Genomic DNA, 21,731 nt, shown 5'->3' on the forward strand with positions numbered 1-21,731 from the left:
GAATTACACAGAAGAACTAAATTACACTTCAACTGGTAATCGAAAAACAAAAGTCCTTTCAGCATGTGCAAGTAAAGAAGGATACGTATTTACCTTTGTTATCTGTTGAGCAAAATGAACAGCCGTTTCTGTATGAAGTGTGACTGGACCTGTTCGAACTTTAGACACGCCATTAGCTAATGCCATAAAGATAATGAGCTTGAAGAAAAAGACAAATGGTGATAAGTTGCCATCAACTTAGTTGGTTGTCCATTAAGTACAACATCCAAAAGGCACAGGAAACACTTTCACATGCACACACATTTACCTGGTCTTGTAAGTATTCGTCTACACAGCCACCGTGTTTAAGGTTTCTCAGTAGCATTTCTGCAGCATCAGTACCAACTTTATCAGCAGTCACTCCTAGAAAAGATGAACTACATTTAAAATATGTTCATCAAAAATCTTTCTGCAGAACAAATGCATTAAAATAGTATCAGTCCAATGTTTTATTTACTATGTCAGATTTCTGACATTCTTGTTATATAACACTTAAGTTAAGTGAAAAGACCATATGTAAACATTTACAAGAATGGTACACCAAGACCTCACATGTCAATCAAAACAAATCAATGTGGGTTCTCCTCTGATTTTATTGTGGCTAGAAATCCATATCAGTTCTTGCACAAAATTAAAATTAAAAAACAGAGAGGTTAGTACCTGCTATACCATTTGATCTTTGAAGTGGCACGCTTCAGTGAGTAAGGGCATCTCCATCTTCACAGCAATTTTTTTCAAGGTGTAAAGCTCCTGTACTCCCTTCTCACCAAAGGGCATGGGATTTCTGTGGAAACCAGGCAGCTGTATCTAGTCAGTGTCTCCAGTCCGAACCCTGCTCCCCCATATGCACATTGGATAAGAGAAGCCATAAATGCAACACAACACAAGAAAAATACACTAAGATATAAAATAAAACTTGTAATACTTGAACACATTACAGTTGAAGCTGGAATGGTTATCTAATACAAGATAAATGGTGCGAGGCTTCTAAGGTGCCCAACACAGAAAGACTCCCTCAAAGTCAACTGATAGGGTAAGTAATCACACATTTTTGTATTTTACTTTGAAAAACCTTCTACAGTAGGTAACAGCTAGCTTAAATGTCAAGTAGTATCAAATTTCCAAAAATAGAAGCCAGGGTCACACATTATCTTTAAGTCAAAGGAATCAAAAGGAAGAGCAGTAAAGCTGTCACATGTCAAAGGAAGCTTTACTCCTGGAATGAAGGATTCAAGCTGCAGGACTTGGTAGACACAAGAGAGGATCAAGTGGTCATGACTGAAATGTGTACAACAACTGGAAGCAACTACTATCTTTGGAAGAATGCCCCTTGATCACACTGACCAAAGCTGACGCCACAAAGTGGCAAAAATAATACAACTAAAATCCACATGAAAATGGTATGCCATCATGTACCTATGTGAAGCAAAGATCAAACCACCTTCACATTCTGTCCCTGGCAGACAAACAGGTGGAACGGATTGTCCGACAGTTTCAAAACCAATATCAGAAGAAAGCAGAAGTCGTGCAATCCTTAAGGAAAATAAATTCTTTCCAGCTGGAGCCATTATATCTATTAATGCCAGTCAGCTGCTTTACAGAATGTGGCCTCTGTATCTACTGAACCTATGATGATGAAAGAATGCTGGTAGGAATTGCTGGAAGCCACCAACAATAGAGGCCAGTAACTAAAACAGATGTAGAATTCAGGGGATGGGAAACATGTTCACCTGATTTGCTCTGGCTTATTAGATGCCAAGGGAGCAGCCTTCTGTTCCCTTGCCATGCCCTTTTTCAAGGTCCTCTCACCCTTGACAAACAAATCTTTTTTATACCTGTTCTTATTTCTTTATTTACTTGCTTACTGCTTGCATCTGTTTACTGGCACAGGCAGGCAAAATAACCCTATTCAGCAAAGACACAGGAGAAAAGCTCCAGTATGGTGGGTACAAATTTACACTAAGGGGGTTGTTTAGTGTATAGCACACCTACAATGGAACAAATATTATATTAGCTGTAAAAGCATACAAGAGGAGCACAAAATTCAGAGAAGATACAAATGAATATGGAGTGCAATACCAAAACTGGCAACAATGCAAGGTCAAAGGCAGCCTCTAATAAAGTTGCCTTACAGGAGGAAGAGATGACTAGTCGTAGAGAAAGTCTTTGAAGAGAAGGGTGAAACAGAAACAGGAGGAGAGGAAATGATTCAGAGAAGAAAAGAAAAACAGTCTAATTATGACTGGTACTTGGGGAAAGGAGAGAAGAGGTGGGAGGCTGTTAATGGTAGGCAAATGGCTCTTGAAAGTATAGTAGAGATTGGAGAAAGGAGGTGGTGTGTGGACTGAATTTTAATTAACCAGGACAGGTACAGGAGCATGTCCATATATTTATTAGGTGCTTCTTGTAAGATGAAGACTGGTCTATGCCAGAGGATGCTTGTTACAAATTTGACGATTGCACGATAGCCTTCTTTTTTTCCTTTGCCAACAGAACATGCAGGGACGTTCCTTAACTTCTATGGGTTTCCCAACTGAAACTCATATAAATCTGGTTAGCTGCCTCAAAATGTGAATCTAAACATAGCAAACACTTAGAATGCAAATCGTTGTACCACAACTCATACCTATAATCACAAAGGGTTTTCAGGCCTGCATCGTACTTATCCTGGAACCAGAAAAGTTTCCATGGAAATCTATCAGTAGCAAATATGACAATGAAAACAATAATAATTGAAACAGGATGTCCCCATGGAACACACAGCTTTCAAAAAGCACTGCATGCTCTAGCTCTGGGATCAAAAATAGGACCACACTACCATGAACATTCTCACCAAAACTTAACTTATGCCTGAGGAATAAGAAATGAAGGTAGCACAGGCTAAATACAGTTTCTATCTTGGATGCAGCCTTATGTTCAGGCTCCGGGAGGGGATGGTCCTACACTACAATATCCATAATTCTCTGCAAGTTGGGTTTGGTTGGGCAGATGTTGTCTGCACTTATTTGCTATACATCATGAATATTAGGCCAACAGTGATCAATATGAAAAGAACTCACTATGACCACATTTCTAAATAAAGCACCAAAAGCATTCCTCTTAGCATAACCATTACCATAATTTCCTATTTTCCAAGTTTTTCTAAATACAGTCGAGATGTCTCAGTTGTTGCCACTTCTCTCAATTCTGTGCCAGTCTCCTACCTTCTTCCACCATCATGCCAGACTGTTGAAGCTCTTCTCTCACATAATCTCTGACATAATCCATTCATCTCGTCTTGATGTCCTTACTTCCTTTTGCCTTCTTCCTGTCTCTCACAGACCTTCTTCAAATAGTTTTTTTTTTCTACACATGTGACCAAACCACAGTAATCTATTCTCCTTGATTTTCTTTGCATCTGGGGTTACTTTGGCTTCTGCTTCATTATTTTAATTTCATCTGTCTGTGAAGAAACTAAAATCACTGTCATCTGTGTTAGCGTATCTGGCAGGAGATTTGTGCATATTCGTAAATTAACTTGTATTGTATGCCACCATGCAGAATTGTGAAAATGTAAACAAGTTTAAAGTGTTGAGTCTTTCCCTGTGTAAAGTGAATGCTTAAAGATTCTGTCACTACTTTGATACACTCCCAAATGTGCACGTTTGAAAAGGATATTCTAAAGCACTGTGGAGAATCAGCTGAGCAGTGAGTGATGTCATTGGAATATTCCTTGTTGCTAGGAGATGATTTAAACAACTGAGATAGAAAAATAATCTTTTTTTTTTTTTTTACAGCTCACTGTTGTATACAGCTAAAGACAGTTGAGACTGCGAAGCTGTGCAGTTTCTCAAGTACTGAGCAGTCAGTGAACACCAAGAAAAGAGAACTCACCAAGATAAGCTTGCCTTGGCCTTGCTATTGCATCATAGAGTAGATCAGAGATGGTATTCTGTAGTTAGCTCAGGAAAGTTTAGTTGTTCTGCTAGAGTTTCTTGAATAATGGATTCCTATCCTACAGTTTGATTTACATTTCTGGTGACTGAATTCTAATGTTTACTGATTTTAAATTTTGTAATTATTTTTCCTTATTAAATGTTTCATTATTTTACATTGTGGCTGTAAACCAGTATTTTTCTTTATAGATTAGTGTGTGCTTCTTACCTGTTTGATACTCCCAGGTCACCCAGAAGCCTGGCTGTTCTGGTCATAGCTATCATTTATTTTGATAATTAATTTTCATGATTGGACACCCCTTTTGAAAGGCATGAAGATCCTCTGATTGGTGGCAGCGTTTCTGTATTCATTTTGGGAAACAGACACAGCTGGAAATGTGTGTCAGGCTTTCTCAGAAGTGTTTTGATGTGTGACAGTGAAACAGATTTTATGTGCGAGTGTATCAGAGGTCTTAAACTGGGGCACTTTGCTCTTGACGTGTGCAAAAAAAGAAATGACATTTGAGTGGATAGAGGTATATAGTCCAGTCCCAGAAAAAAAAAAAAAAAAAAAAAAAAGTGTGTGTACCTTTTGTGTTCTTAGGGGAAAATTGTGAAAAATTACTTCTGTTTAAGTGACAGTCCCATATTGGACTCGGTAGTGAAGGATTGAAGCTCCTTAGTTACTGACCCATGATAGTAAGGGATGTCATTTAATTGGTGGCAGTCCAGTGGGATAGCCAGATGTCTCACTGAAATAGTGTACAACTTACCACTAGTCTCAGGCACTTCATGATGTCCTTCAAGAATGCAACTGCAGTCATAACAAATGGGTTGTCCTGCCTCAGGCAGCCCTCGGTCGGCCGGATTCCAAAGTCTGGGTCCGACGTCGGCTGATGTCGCATTTCTCTCCGACGTCAGAGCGGCTGGAGTACATAAGCATCAGCCGACGCCATCTTCTTCAGTCTTTCTTGCCGCGCGGTGCCCGAAGCAGAAGCAGTTCGCAAGTGCCGGTCGGTCAGCTCCTGTATTCTTCAAAAACGAAGTCATCAAAAAAGCTAAGTACCCCGTTGGGGACCTTTTCTTGCCTCAGCCGATGTCAGAAATTACTGAAAAAGTAAATAATTGTTTGTCTTGTGGTAAACAAATACCTCATAAGGATTTCCATTCTTACTGCCTCCCTTGCCTTGGCCCAGACCACGACGTCTCGGCCTGTGCTGCCTGTGCTCGCTTCAACAAGCCCACTCTCAGGCGCCGGGCGGAGTTCGCTGAAGACTTTTTCGGCGAAAAATTTGATTACACAATGCCGTCGGAACAACCGACAACACATACTCCTAAGAAACGAAAAGACCGGGACCGACATCCTCGGCCCGCGTCTTCCACCGACATCACGCCTAAACTTACCGCGAGTGCCCCGGTTCCTTCTGAGGCGGTTATTCCACCGCTTCAAACCGAAGACACCGCATTACCGATGCCTCCGATACCGGAGGCCACTCCGACGCCAGTTATTGATTTTCCTCCGGATACTGAAACTGAGGAGATGCCCAGGACCATTGCTGTTGATAAGGTCACTCCTGCACGTGGAGCGGCTTGGCCTCCCATGTCCATGTCTATCAAGGCCTACACACGTGCCAAGGCAGCCAGCAACACCTAGCATCTTACTGCTAAAACCTTACCTCAGCCCACTCCTGACACTCAAATCATGTCTTTGGCCGCAGATTTAATTTCTCTGATCAGAGGTTCCCAGGCCCATCCTGAGAGAGGATCCCAGCCACCTCCTGATAAGAGGCCCAGGGTTGAACCCTCTTTCTTCAGATGAAGATTCTGAGGGCTCTGTTCACTCCGAAAGCCAGGAAGAGCCCTTCCAGACCTATGAGGATTCAGATGCAGAGGACTCCATTCCCTCTGCCTCTCCTCCTGAGGATATTTCTTTTGGGGAAGTTCTGCATTCCATGAGGGAGCATTTTCAGTGGCAATGCCAGGAATATTCAGATTCCAGAAAGCGCCTTCGAACATTCCTTAAAAAACCCCAGCACAGACCCTTAGCTATACCTCCTGTGCTTGATGTTTTGGATGATCTATACTCTGACTCCAGTGTTACCCCTGATACTCTTCCTCCTGCTCCTGTCAAGCCTGACAGATACTATAGGGTCCCAGAAACCCATTCTCATTTCTTTAGGGCCCATGCTGTTGATTTAGAAACTATTTCCCAGGGGCCTAAAGGGGTTTCAGCTACCACCTCCAAAAATCCTTTGCCTTCCGACAGGGAAGCAAGGTCCTTAGAGAGATGGGGGAAGAAGGTTTACACCTCTACTACCTTATCTATGAGAGCTCTCAATTGTCTCTTTCACATGTTTCAATATCAGGATTTCCTGTTAGATGACTTACAGAAAAATTTGGCCTCTCCTGAACCTTTAGACAGGAAGTCTTTGCAAGAGGCTGTTCATAATTCTCAGCAGGTTAGCAATCACTTTCTGCAGTGTGGATATGATGCATTGGAAGCTTCATGTAGGGCAGCTATGACAGGGGCGGTCATTCGTAGACATGCATGGTTAAAAGAACAACCTTTACCAGATCATGTTAAGGCAAAACTTCTTGATGCACCCTTGGAAAAGAACAAGCTCTTTGGTGCTAATGCTAAAGATGTGTTAAAGTCCATTGAGGAAAAAGCCAAGTCAGTTCAGACAGTCAAAGATTTCCTCCAGGTTCAGCCACCCAGATTCAGCAGGAACTGGCCTTCTAAAAATTGGTCCTTTCCTAATCCTGAAAGATTTCAAAGGGGCAAAAACAGGCGTGCCCGAGGAAGAGGGCAATACAGAGGATCCTACAGGGGACGACAATGGCAACCAGCAAACCAAAGAGGTGACACAGGGGTTTCTCCTGCCCCGCAGGGACAACCTCAATGACTTTCCTCTAGTTCCGCTTACCAAGGAGCAAACAGAAGCTCCCTTGGGCGGAAAATTATCTGTTTTCAAGCAATTGGCACAAACTGACAAAAGACAAATGGATTTTGGACATTATAGACCACGGTTACAGGTTCCATTTTCATACCTTGCCAAGAAAACAGGGCATGCCAAACCTTCCACAAAATCAGAAGGCAGAGGCTATCAAGCAAATTTCTCTGCTTGCTCAGATCAAAGCAATAGAAAAAGTTCCACTACAAGAACAAGGTCAGGGATTCTATTCAAGACTGTTCCTTGTTCCAAGAAAAGAAACTCAATGGAGACCAATACTGGATTTGTCCGCTTTAAACACTTTTCTCATAGTACCAAAGTTCAAAATGCTGACTCTACAGCAACTCCTTCCCATGCTGGGCAAGGGGTCTTGGCTGATTACTCTGGACCTCAAGGAGGCATACCTGCATGTCCCTATCAGACACAGTTGCAGAAGATACCTCAGATTTCTTGCAGGGCCAGAGCATTATCAATTCTCAGCATTGCCATTTGGCTTATCTACTGCACCCAGAGTATTTACGAAATGCCTGGCATCAGTAATTGCTCATTGCAGGCTTCAGGGGATTCAAATCTACCCGTACCTGGACGATTGCCTCATTCAAGCGGACAACAAACTAACCTTGACAAAAAACTTGAATTATGTCATACACTTGCTACAGGCTCTGGGATACACAGTCAACTTTCAAAAGTTAAGACTTCAGCCATCCCAGCAAATAACCTTCTTAGGAGCCAAACTAGACACAGCCTCTCAAATGGCTTACCTGACAGAAGACAAGCAAAAGAAGTTAACTCATTACTTCAAAAGTTTAGCAAAACTCACCCACATGACTGCAATGAGATTCCTACAGGCCCTGGGTTACATGGCATCCTGCATTCTCCTGGTTCCACTAGCAAGACTACACATGAGAAAGCTTCAATGGTACCTAAAAAGCTTATGGTCTCAACACAGCAACAACCTAGAAGCAACTTTACCGCTCATTCCATGTCTTCAAAAGGAATTTCTATGGTGGGCCACAGTAAGCCAGTCAAACACAGGAATGTCATTCAAAAAACCTCAGATAACACAGGCCATGACCACAGACGCCTCAGACCTTGGATGGGGGGCACACATGGAGGGCAGATGTATTCAAGGACAATAATCTCCAAAGGAAACACATCTGCATATCAACCAAAAAGAAATGCTGGCAGTAATGCATGCCATCGAGGCCTTCGGACAAAGTACAGTTTTGTACCTACCATAAATGTAGATGTCCGAATAGGAATGCATCTGCAGTCCTTACAAATGGGTTGTCCTGTCGTCAGGCAGCCCTTTGGTCGGCCGGATTCCAAAGTCTGGGTCTGGCCTCGGCTGGTGTCGCACTTCACCAGACGTCATAGCTGCAGCTTTTCGGGTATAAAGGCATCAGCCGACGCCATTTTCCTCAGTGTTTCTTGCCCCAGATGCCAGTTGCCCTCTTGGATAGCTAAATTTTGGATAAATGCCAATGTTTCCAAATAATAGAGAGCAAACAGAAAAAATAAGCATGTATGTACATATATACAAACAAATACACCATAATAGACCCCCCCCAGCTAGCTATTAGATGGGCAAATACCCTAGGAATACCTCAGAGGGGAAGGAGGGTGGGTAATCCTGACTGCAGATGCATTCCTATTCGGACATCTACATTTATGGTAGGTACAAAACTGTACTATGTCCTTCAAGGATGCATCTGCAGTCCTTACAAATGGGTAGAATACCATAGCCAAACTAGGGGAGGAGGAAGAATAAATTATGGTGTAGTTAGGATCCCTTGCAAAACAGCAGTGGCAAACCCTGCTCGGGATCTAGAGTATAAGGGTAAGTTATAATGCTTGGCAAATGTATGCACGGAGGTCCAAGTAGCAGCCTCAATAATGTCCTTGGTAGCCACTCCTCGTAAGAAGGCTGTGGTAGTGGCTGTAGCCCTTGTAGAATGAGGCCTGATGTTCTCTGGAATTTGCTTTCCATGATAGGAGTAACAAAATCTGATGCAATTTCCTATCCACTTGGAGATTGTCTGTTTTGAAATTGCTTTTCCTTCCCTTCCTGTTGCATAGGCTACTAGGAGCTGGTCAGTTTTTCTATTGCCCTTGGTTCTGTCCAGGTAGTAGCGCAACTGTCTATGTACATCCAAGGTATGCAGCAGTCTTTCCCCTTTGTTCTGTGGATTGGGAAAAAAGGTAGGTAGGTAGATTGCCTGGTTTAGAGACAGTCTGGATACCACCTTAGGCATAAATGTAGGATTAGTTCTCATGGACACTCTGTCTTGATGGAAGATTAGGAAGGGTTGTACTGCCATTAAAGCCTGTAGTTCTGAAACCCTTCTTGCTGAAGTAATTGCCAGTAGGAAAGCAGTTTTCCAGGATAGGTGTTGAAGATCTGCTGTTGCTGCTGGTTCGAATGGAGGGAGTGTCAATTTTTCTAGCACAAAATTCAAGTCCCATGCTGGTAATGGTGGTTTCCTAGGAGGTTTTACATTCTTAATTCCTCTGAGGAACTGCCTGAGTAGAGGATGCGAGAAGACAGGAGGATCGAGGCTGTATTCTGCAGAAATAGCTGATGCATGTATCTTGATGGAGGAATAAGACAGGCCAGTATGTAGGAGCTCTGCCAAATATTCCAGGATGTTGGCAATATCTACTTTTGACACATCTTTCCCTCTTTCCGTACTCCAAATGACAAACCTTTTCCATTTCCCTGCATAGTTCCTTCTGGTAGAAGGTCTGCGGGCCTCAAGGATAATGTCTTTAACCCTTTGGGATAAATCTGGGTTAGATGTTCTTATGTAATGTTCCAGGCAGTGAGTTGCAGAGTTTTCAGGTTTGGATGCAAGATGTTGTAGTTGCACTGAGTCAACATCAAAGGAATCAGGGGTAGAGTCCACGTTTCCCCCAGAGACATGCTCCTCAGTAATGGATACCAATGTTGTCTTGGCCAATTTGGAGCTATCAGAATTATCCTTGGCCGTTCCTCTTTGATTTTCAGTAGTACCTTGTGCATCAAAGGAAGGGGTGGAAATGCATATGCTGTTAGGCCTTTCCAATTGAAGGAGAGAGAGTCCACCTTCCAAGCAAGAGGGTGGTAAGTCCTTGTGCAGAATTTCTTGAGCTGGTGGTTGAGTGGGGATGCAAATAGGTCTATTTGTGGCATTCCCCATTTCTTTGTGATGGCCTTGAAGATGTCCGGGTGTAGCATCCATTCGTGAGCATCCGAGGTAGTTCTGCTTAACATGTCTGCTAGGATGTTTTCTTTTCCCGGTACAAATATTGCCTGTAATTGAATGTTGTAGCTCAGAGCCATATTCCACAGGTCCAGAGTCATTCGGCATAGGAGGTATGAATGAGTACCTCCCTGTTTGTTGATGTACCACATGACTGTGGTGTTGTCTGTCCTTATCATCACTTGGCCCTCTTTGAGGAATGGTCTGAAATTCTGGATTGCCAGTTTTACTGCCAGCATCTCTTTTTGATTTATGTGCAGGTGTAGCTGATCTGGAGTCCATAGGCCTTGAATGCACTTGTCCAGCATGTGTGCCACCCAACCGAGGTCTGAGGCGTCCGTTGTGATGGTTTGGCTTGCTTGAATGTTGTGGAAGGCCAATCCTGGGTTTGCCTGGCATGTCTGAGCCCACCATAGGAACTCTTGTTTCAGGCATGGAATTAATGGTATTTCGGTTTCTAAGCTGTGCTTGTGTTGAGACCATAAATTCTTTAGGTACCACTGTAGCTTTCTCATATGCAGTCTGGCATGGGGGACCAAGATTATGCAGGATGCCATGAAACCCAAAGCCTGCAGAACTTTCCTTGCTGTTAGTTTGTTCTGCTTTGCTAGTGTCAAGAAGTACAGAGGAAGTTGTTCTTGTTTTTCTGTAGTTAGGAATGCCATCTGTTTTACTGTGTCCAATTCTGCACCCAAGAATGTTATTGTCTGGGATGGTATCAGTTTTGACTTTTTTATATTGACTGTGTATCCCAGAGCTTGTAGTAAGCAAATGACTCTTTGTAAGTCTTGTGTCAGCTTGCTTTTGTTGTCCGCTTGTATCAGGCAGTCGTCCAGGTATGGATAAATTTGGATTCCCTGAAGCCTGCAATGAGCGATTACTGATGCCAGGCATTTCGTGAACACTCTGGGCGCAGTAGATAAGCCAAAGGGCAATGCTGAGAATTGATAATGCTCTGATCCTGCAAGAAATCTGAGGTATCTTCTGCAAATTGGTCGTATGGGGACGTGCAGGTATGCCTCCTTGAGATCTAGAGTTACCAGCCAATACTCCTTGCCCAGCATGGGAAGAAGTTGGTGTAGGGTCAGCATTTTGAATTTTGGAACAATGATGAATGTGTTTAAAGCGGACAGGTCGAGAATAGGTCTCGAACTGTTTTCTTTGAGGTCTCCAACTGTTTTCTTTTCTTGGTACTAGGAAGAGTCTGGAGTAAAATCCCTTGCCCTGTTCTGTAGGTGGTACCCTTTCCACAGCTCTCATCTTTTTTAATTGAGCTATTTGTTTTAGGGCTTCTGACTTTGATTTGGTGGCAGGTTTGGCATTCCTCTTTTTGCTGGTAAGGTGTGGAAATGAAACCTGTACCCTTGGTCTATAGTTTGCAAAATCCAGTTGTCTCTTGTGATATAGTGCCAGTTTTTTGAAAATAATGCTAACTTTCCGCCTAAGGGTGCTACAATTTGTTCCCTGGTAGGCGGTGTTAGAACCAAGTCACTGTGATTGTCCTGTTGCAGTGGTAGTGGTTGTATCCGTGGCTCGTTGGTTATTGCCTTGCCACTGGCGTCCCCTGTAGGCACCTCCTCTGGATTGATTTCTGCCTCTGGAACGTCTATTCCTGCCTCTCTGGCTTTTAGAGGAGTCTGGAAAGGACCAATTTTTGGAAGGCCAGTTCCTGCTGAACCTTGGGGGCTGTACCTGTAAGAAATCTTTAACTGTTTGTACAGATTTTGCCTTCTCTTCATTACTTGTTGGGCAGGAGAACCAAATAGACTGACCTTGTCCATAGGAGCATCTAAAAGCTGTGCTTTAACATGATCCGGCAAGACCTGCTCTTTCAACCATGCATGCCTTCTTATAACTGTGCCAGTCATGGCTGATCTAAATGAAGCCTCCAGTGCATCATAGCCACATTTTAAAGAATGGTTACTAACCTGCTGAATGTTATTCACCATTTCTAGAACATATTTCTTATCTAAGGAATCATCAGAGGACAGTTTCTTAGTTAACTGATCAAGCATAAACTCTTGGTATTGGATCATATGAAACTGACAGTTCAAAGCTCTAGCTGAGAGAGTAGCAGAGGTGTATACTTTTTTACCCCATCTCTAAGGACCTGGATTCCCTATCAGAAGGAGAGGGTTTTTTGCTGAGGTCGAAGCTACTGCCTTAGGCCCCTGGGAGATAGTCTCCGGATCTGCAAAAGGGGCCTTGTATAAGTGGTGATGAGTGTCCGGTACCCTGTAGAACCTGTCGGGCTTAGCAGGGGCTGGAGGTAAAGTATCAGGAGCAGTGCAAACATCATTAAAGGCATCATCCACAACAGGAAGAACTGGAGGTATAGCTAAGGGCCTATGCTGCGGTAAGTGTAAAAAGGTCCTAAGCCTTTTCCTTGAATATGAGAAATCTTGTCCCTGCCATTGGAATTGCTCTCGCATGGCATGTAAGGTTTCCCCAAAGGAAAATTCCTCTGGTGGAGAGGCAGAAGGAATAGATTCTTCAGCATCAGAATCTTCATAAGTAGAAAGAGGAGCCTCTGGATGGTCTGTAATGTCTGAGTCATCAGAAGAGTCATCTGAGGAGCCTGGCTCAGCGGGCTCTACTCTGGGTCTCTTTTCTGAGGGTTGTGAGGCCCTGTCTGGGTGAGATTGGGATCCTCTTAAGGAGATGAGATCCTCTGCCAAAGTAAGCATTTGTGAACTGGAGCTGGGCCTGTGAGAGGGGGGCTTAACAGGCACTGATTTAGCAGTTTTGGCTGCTTTAGCCCTGGCAAAGGCCTTTATAGACATGGCTGCAGGAGGCCTAGCAGCACCACGTGCTGGGGTAGAGACATCCAAAGGGATGGTGTCCGATAACTCTGTAGAAACCACAGTTGTAGGTAAAATTTCAGAGGCCGATTCAGCTAGGGTAGAAGGGGCCTCGGTAGTAGTCATGGATTCGGCTGTAGATTGAACCGTTTGCTCGGTTTCGGCCGAAACCGAGATACTCGCGGTTTGCTTTACCGTGGTTTCGGCCGAAACCGCGGACTGCGAGTGTCGGTCCTTTTCTTTGCGTTTTTTAACAATTTGGGTAGTCGGAGGATCCGACGGCATAATGTACGCAAAATCTGAGCCGAAAAACTGTTCAGCAAACTCCGACCGACGCCTAAGCGTTCGTCGGTTGAAGGAAGCACAGGCTAAACAAGCTGCTACGTCGTGGTCTGGGCCTAAACAAGGTAAGCAGTAAGAGTGGAAATCTTTATGAGGTATTTGTTTCCCACAAGTTAAACAGTTATTTACTTTTTCTGACATCGGCTGAGGCAAGAAAGAGTCCCCAACGGGGTACTTAGCTTTTAGAAGTCTTCGAAGTTGTATTCGGTAGTAGTAATCTCTGGATCTGACCGACCGGCACTTGCGAACAGCTTCTGCTTCGGGCGCCACGCGGCAAGAAAGACTGAGGAAAATGGCGTCGGCTGATGCCTTTATACCCGAAGACCAGCAGAGATGACGTTGGGTGAAGTGCGACACCAGCCGAGGCCAGACCCAGACTTTGGAATCCGGCCGACCGAAGGGCTGCCTGACGACAGGACAACCCATTTGTTAGGACTGCAGATGCATCCTTGAAAGACATCTGGCATCTGGGGCAAGAAACACTGAAGAAGATGGCGTCGGCTGATGCTTATGTACTCCAGCCGCTCTGACGTCGGAGAGAAATGCGACATCAGCTGACGTCGGACCTAGACTTTGGAATCCGGCCGACAGAGGGCTGCCTGAGGCAGGACAACCCATTTGTTATGACTGCAGTTGCATATCTATCGGACATCTACATTTATGGTAGGTACAAAACTGTACTTTTATCATCTCAAACTTTTTCTCCTGCTCTGCCTTCACTGCCCAAGTTTCTGTGCCATACAGAAGCACTTGTTGCATCTTTGTTTTGTACACCTTACTTTTCAGCTTCTTTGGCATTCTTTTGACACAATACTCCTGACACTTATTGCCAAATTAGATACAGCTCTGCTAATTCTAGCTCTGACCTCATTTAGACTTCCCTTCTATTCAACCACCCTCCCAGACACTTGAAGCTGTTAAGCTGTTTCACTACTTTTTCTTATATCACAATTTCTCAGCTTCTTTTTGAGCTCCCCCATTTTATGGCATAACAATGGTCTTGTCTATACGGTTACATCTCATGTGCCTTCAGCAAAGGGCAAGCGACTGAAATTTAAAGCTGAAGTACCAGCTCAGAGTCTGCCTGTAGTGCAACATCATCTGTACATGAACGTTTTGTGTCCTACCCCACCTGTTTTTAATGTAGTCCATCATCGGTAAGCACACCATTAGGTTCAGAGATCAGCTGAAACCAGATGCACACCCACTCTCACTGGGAACCCAGATGAACACCCACTCTCACTGGGAAGCCCTCAGAGTCTGAACATTGCTCTTACTTGTGTCAGTGTATCCTGCACAGCTTGCACTAATTCTGCCTGTGTCAGTGTATCCTCCTGCACTAACTCTGCCAGTGTTTCTGGGATTTTGAACCATCACAGGACTGACCAAATAAGTTTTCTTGAGTCTGTGTTATACGCTTTATTTTAAGTTTAGAAAAGCCCATCTTCTTCTCTACTATCATTCTTACGGTTAACATTGTAAAGCTTATGCTGCATTCTGATTTGAACCCAAACTGCTCATCTCCCATCTTGCTCTCTATTTTCTGTATTCTACTATTATGTGTATTCATTTATCAGTCACCTTCTCCAGCACTTTCATGCAATGTGACAGGAGTTTGATAACTGTGAGCAGTACGAAGATGTTTGCATTTCCCTTTGTCCTTGTGCACTGGTGCTAGGATGCATAATTTTTCAGGATACACCTCTCTCTCCATACCATGATGATTACACTCAGAGCCATTTCTCCCGTAACTCACCCATATTCTTGATCGTGGCTAGTGTGATTTCATCTGAGCCCTCTGCTTTCTCGGACTTCATTTTCCTTAGATCTGTACTTACGTCTTAAAGGGTGGTAGGGTCTTCTTCCTTCTTTATTGTAGACTGTGCATGGTGCAGTACAGATTTTGAAGGTTTTCTTCATTTAGAATCTATTGGAAGCACTCCTATCTACCTAGAATGTCCTCTGAACTGGTGACTAGACTGTTGTGGATATTCCTTATAAAGGGTGTTCTTATTTAACTTTCAGTCTATAACTTGCAGACTGTCAGAGCTTTTCTGAGCCATTTGCTGAGTCAGTTGAAGCTTGTAGATATTCTCTGATGCCTTATTCTTTGCCATTACGAGTACTTTTTTAGCCACTTTGTTAATCGGGCAGTATCCATTTTTAGCCTGATACATCTTTCTGTCTCCACTTCCTCCTGCATTACTTCTACCTTTTGTACCTTATTTCCATACCTGGCTTCGCTGCATATCTATTAAACAGTCTTCACCCATGCTATTTTGAGATGCTGCTATTCTTTGACTCCTTCCATTTTCTTTACTTTTCTTCCTGAGGTGCTAAAGCCCTAAGTATACCTTTGAACTCCTGTGCTTTTGTTCCAGTCAACATCCAGATCTTCAGCCTAGTCTCTGACCACAGAGCATTCTCTGATCACTACTTGCTGCGGACTGTGGCTACCAGTGCTTTACACTGGGGACCAAAACTTTCACTGGGAATTACTGCAATCTCCCCAATAATCTTTTTCTTATACAGAGGAAGTCTACCAAAGTTGCACATGGATTACTCCTGTATGTGATCTTGTGACTTTATATCTTTGGGAATCATGTGTTGCTCACCATCAAACATCTGCCAGTCAGATACCTAGAATGGCCTTTCCATTATTTCTGTTGCCTCACCCATATTGACTCAGGCAGTCCATATCTTCTATCAGTTCCAATATGAACATTCAGGTCCTGAATATCAACATCAACTCATTTTGTTCATAGGTATACACTAGGCTAGTGAACACTAGAGTCTTTATAATCCTTGCCATGCAATCCAACCAAACCTTGTCACTATGTGTCATAGGTGTTTAATAGGAGGGGGATATGTTAGAATAGCAGGTCTTGCCAACTGCTGCTTGAATGCACTTTTTTCCCTCTCCATCGCAGTCCTACTGTGGGGCACAGGGAGAGATTATGAATTTTATTTATTTCATTTATTTTACATTTGATGACCGGGAAAGTCAGATTGGATAAAGTTCCACTTTCAGCAGAGGCCCAGGGACAAAAGCACCACCTACAACAATTCTAGAAGTAAATTGTTTTTTTTTTTTTTAAATACATAACTGTAGTCATAAGGCTTACAATTATACATATAGGAACATATTTAACATTTCTTCATAGACATACAACTCAACAGCAACAGAATAAAACATTGTTTGGCAAGAAAAAAAAAAGTATTTAGAGGGTAGTAGCAGGTAACGAGGTGAATGCAGCTCATCTTTGCACGAATCGGACTGCTATGAGTCTGCACCATTTCTGATGACATTTCTCAAAAGCACAAAGAACTGTTCCTTATTCCTAGCCAAGTGACGTTTCACTGCAATGGCTGAAGCACAAAAGATCTACTGGCAAAAGACTGTATAGCGAACAAACCATCTGGAAATAGTGCGTCACTGCCACAGCCTCCTTACTTGAATCAAATTAAATGAACAGTTGTTATATTTGCCTTTGCCAAAGAGATTTACTGAGGTAAAACCACAAGAGGCTGTAAATATTCACAGTGTGAAGGACAAGGTCCTTCCTTCCTTTTCAGCTTCTGGAAAAAATAAATGTAGGTGAACACACCACTTAAAAAGGTACAGTACATGCCTAGTCCTAAAGGAAGACTAGGGTTTCTTATCCATAACAGTCAGCAAAATATGCTCTAGTGACACAGAAGTTACTGCTACCGTAAGTAGCACTTTACACTGGAAAAAAAGCCAGTTTGATGGGCAGATGTGATAGCAAGTCAGTGATCTGCTGACCTTTACAAAAGGCAGGGTCTTTGATGACAGCTGATAAATTATTTTTTTCTGGAAAACTTCTGCCCAGCCTGTAATTTCTGCCTTTTGACTGATCACAGAAGTTCAAAGGTACCAAAAAAAAAAATACTACCAAAGTCAGACTAGGTTGACACCTTTGTGTAGCTAACCCTCAGATTCACAGACTAAGACAAAATATGAATATCATAGGACCCACATGGAGGACCTCTTCCACCTGGCCTTGTAATTACCTCTAGCAGGCAATTGTCTGCCAACTATTCTGGGGCGTCCAACAGCTCACATGGAAGGTCAGATGTTTGGACTGAATTTGTCAGCCAACAAGAATTCACATACAGTAGTCACCTTGCCAAAATGCAAATTGCTCAACATCCAGAGCACACTAAGGAAAGCAAGATTTAAAATGCTCAAATGTAGGCGACATCATAGCTGGAGGAATATGCCTGGATGATCCTATGTGAAGTTCAGCAGGTGAGGGATTAATAAAACAAAGGGAAAGCGGAGAATAGAGCAATCTCCTCTCCAAGAGTACTCTTTCACCAGTTGGAGTAAGCAGAAGTGGGCAGCACAATACTCTCATGAACTGAAAACAGGTTAACTTCAAGAATGCTCCATCATCTGGTAGACTACCTTAACACTCAAGTTAAACAAAGTTTCAGGAATGGGCTTGAATTGTGGCTTAATGTATTTTTCAGAATGCTGACCCACAGGGGAAGGAGTCCCACACTGCTTCTCCAGGGACCAAAGTATCATTTCATTGTCTGGTGTTACAAAAAGTAGTTTGTGTTTCAGAAGTATTTCTGGAATTTGAAGAGTAAGGAAAACTATCCCCAGATATGAAATTGATTAAACAGAACAAAATCTGCCAAGGTCAATATTTCTCCAATGCAGGAACTTGATAGTGGGGTTCCTACACTTCTAGATACATTGAAGGTTACAGACTACACCAGAGAAGGGGACAACATAGAAGAACCCATCATGCAGGTTGTGGGTCAAACACCCACAAGCTTAACAAATGCAGTAGTAGTCTAACCAAAGGAAGAGTCAAATCTTGGACTGTTCAACCACTGGAAGTGTATGGACCACTGCAAGACAGGCATATAGAAATAGGATAGTAACAATACACAGCAAGAGAACCAGCTCAGGAAAAAAATACCCTGGATCCTCATCTGGGAATGTAATTTAGGGCTCCAACTCTGACCTTCTGCAGCCTGTATACCTTAGGGAATGGCAGGACTAGACCACATCCACCTACTGCCACTATGAAGCAGATGGGATGCACTGGAAGTGAAGACTACTACACTTAGGTGATGGCTACTGATGGAACAGAAGATAGTGCTCTATAATGAAAATGATGCCTGTGTTGTCCCCAATCCAAGATAAACTGCTGAACTGCAGAAAACTGATGTGGCTTCCCAAATCCTGATATGACAAGTATCTTCTACATCTAATGGCACTATACTGAAACCTTTCAGACTCGGAAACATCAAGGTCTGTACTATGATCATGTGTTCCAAGGGTTATGCTTCTTTAAAATGAATTTTACTTGGACAGCTGCTCTTAGAAAGCAATAAGGGCTACTGTTGGGTTACATGGGATGAATTCTTCTTGGGCAACTCTGTAGAAAATTGGCAGATTAGAACCTGTTAACGGGGACGTCATCTCTGGTGTTGCTGCTTCAACATAAAATGACTGAAAGTACATAAAAGAAAAAAATGAAGAAAAAAGTATACTTGCAGGAGGAACTGATAATACTCAACGACCACGTATGACAATCAATGTCGCAGTAGATATTCTTATCCACACAAATTAGCCGATTGGGGATCTCTGCATTTCTCACGTGACTTCAAGAGCTTTGCAAAGATCTGCTGGATTAGATTTATACAGCAGACAGACACAGACACACACACACGACACACACACTCCAATCCAATCCATCCTCAACCCCTTTTTCCTCATTTTGCACAGGAGGTTGGGATGCCACTTCAACAGTAACTATCTAGCTGGGTGGCTAACCCTGCTGCAGCTGTTCTTCCATACCACACACTTGCATGCACACTCACACCTACAGCCAGTTTAGACTGACAAATCCACCTACTGCATGTCTTTGAAATGTGTGAGTAATCCAGAGTACCGACGAAAACCCACACAAACACAGGGAGGACACACAGACTCTGCAAAGAAGGCATACAAGCTAAGAATCGAACTGGAGAAACACTTGCTGTAAGATGACAACGCTATCCACTGTATGTGTGCATGTGCATGTGGGTGTATATGTACAAACACACACACATATATATTTTTATATATATATATATATATATATATATATATATATATATATATATATATATATATATATATATATATAGTACAGTTTTGTACCCACCATAAATGTAGATGTCCGAACAGAATAGCATCTGCAGTCCTTACAAATGGGTTGTCCTGTCATCAGGCAGCCCTTCGGTCGGCCGGATTCCAAAGTCTGGGTCTGGCCTCGGCTGGTGTCGCACTTCACCCGACGTCATAGCTGCAGTTCTTCGGGTATAAAGGCATCAGCCGACGCCATTTTCCTCAGTGTTTCTTGCCCCAGATGCCAGTTGCCCTCTTGGATAGCTAAATTTTGGATAAATGCCAATGTTTCCAAAAGTAGAAGGCAAACACAAAAAATAAGCATGTATATACATATATACAAACAAATACACCATAAGAGACCCCCCCCCAGCTAGCTATTAGGTGGGCAAATACCCTAGGAATACCACAGAGGGAAGGAGGGTAATCCTGACTGCAGATGCTATCCTGTTCGGACATCTACATTTATGGTAGGTACAAAACTGTACTATGTCCTTCAAGGATGCATCTGCAGTCCTTACAAATGGGTAGAATACCATAGCCACACTAGGGGAGGAGGAAGAAGAAATTATGGTGTAGTTAGGATCCCTTGCAAAACAGCAGTGGCAAATCCTGCTCGGGATCTAGAGTATAAAGGTAAGTTATAATGCTTGGCAAATGTATGCACGGAGGTCCAAGTAGCAGCCTCTATAATGTCCTTGGTAGCCACTCCTCGTAAGAAAGCTGTGGTAGTGGCTGTAGCCCTTGTAGAATGAGGCCTTATGTTCTGTGGAATTTGCTTTCCATGGTAGGAGTAACAGAATCTAATGCAATTTCCTATCCACTTGGAGATTGTCTGTTTGGAAATTGCTTTTCCTTCCCTTCCTGTTGCATATGCTACCAGAAGCTAGTCAGTTTTTCTATTGGCCTTGGTTCTGTCCCGGTAGTAGCGTAACTGTCTATGTACATCCAAGGTATGTAGCAGTCTTTCCCCCCTGTTCTGTGGATTGGGAAAGAAGGTAGGTAGGTGGATTGCCTGGTTTAAAGACACTCTGGATACCACCTTAGGCATACATGTAGGATTAGTTCACATGGACACTATCTTGATGGAAGATTAGGAAGGGTTGTACTGCCATTAAAGCCTGTAGTTCCGAAACCCTTCTTGCTGAAGTAATTGCCAGCAGGAAAGCAGTTTTCCAGGATAGGTGTTGAAGATCTGCTGTTGCTGCTGGTTCGAAAGGGGGGAGTGTCAATTTTTCTAGCACAAAGTTCAAGTCCCATGCTGGTAATGGTGGTTTTCTAGGAGATTTTACATTCTTAATTCCTCTCAGAAACTGCCTGAGTAGAGGATGCGAAAAGACAGGGGGATCGAAGCTGTATTCTGCAGAAATAGCTGATGCATGTATCTTGATGGAGGAGTAGGACAGGCCTGTATGGAAAAGCTCTGCCAAATACTCCAGGATGTTGGCAATGTCTACATTTGACACATCTTTCCCCCTTTCAGTACTCCAAATGAGAATTTTCCATTTTCCTGCATAGTTCCTTCTTGTTGAAGGTCTGCGGGCCTCAAGGATAATGTCTTTAACCCTTTGGGATAAATCTGGGTTAGTTGCTCTTATGTAATGTTCCAGGCAGTCAGTTGCAGAGTTTTCAGGTTTGGATGCAGGATGTTGTAGTCGCTCTGAGTTAACATCAAAGGAATCAGGGGTAGTGTCCACATTTTCCCCCGAGACATGCTCCTCAGTAATGGGTACCAATGTTGTCTTGGCCAATCTGGAGCTATCAGTATTATCCTTGGACGTTCCTCTTTGATTTTCAATAGTACCTTGTGCATCAAAGGAAGAGGTGGAAATGCATATGCTGTCAGGCCTTTCCAACTGAAGGATAGAGAGAGTCCACCTTCCAAGCCAGTGGGTGGTATGTCCTTGTGCAGAATTTCTTGAGCTGGTGATTGAGTGGGGATGCGAATAGGTCTATTTGTGGCAGTCCCCATTTCTTTGTGATGGCCTTGAAGATGTCCGGGTGTAGCATCCATTCGTGAGCATCCGAGGTAGTTCTGCTTAACATGTCTGCTAGGATGTTTTCTTTTCCCGGTACAAAAATTGCTTGTAACTGAATGTTGTAACTCAGAGCCATATTCCATAGGTCCATATCCATTCGGCATAGAGGGTATGAATGAGTGCCTCCCTGTTTGTTGATGTACCACATGACTGTGGTGTTGTCTGTCCTTATCAACTGGCCTTCTTGGAGGAATGGTCTGAAATTCTGGATTGCTAGTTTTACTGCCAGCATTTCTTTTTGATTTA

The 21,731-nt window shown here is 43.1% G+C and overlaps 1 protein-coding gene across 1 annotated transcript in view; it reads right to left on the minus strand.

The window, feature by feature from the left end:
- The window catches only part of RTCA (RNA 3'-terminal phosphate cyclase), a 337,192-nt gene that overhangs the window by 363 nt on the left and 315,098 nt on the right, over positions 1-21,731 (minus strand). The window contains exons 9-10 of the mRNA XM_044085720.1: positions 308-402; positions 94-198 (exon numbers count right to left, since the gene is read on the minus strand). Coding sequence (XP_043941655.1) covers positions 94-198; positions 308-402 — 200 coding nt within the window. The remainder of the gene's footprint in view (positions 1-93; positions 199-307; positions 403-21,731) is intronic.

The sequence above is a fragment of the Protopterus annectens genome, chromosome 10.part0, assembly GCF_019279795.1.
Source record: "Protopterus annectens isolate FY-2018-M chromosome 10.part0, PAN1.0, whole genome shotgun sequence".
In the NCBI taxonomy this organism is placed as follows: domain Eukaryota; kingdom Metazoa; phylum Chordata; order Ceratodontiformes; family Protopteridae; genus Protopterus; species Protopterus annectens.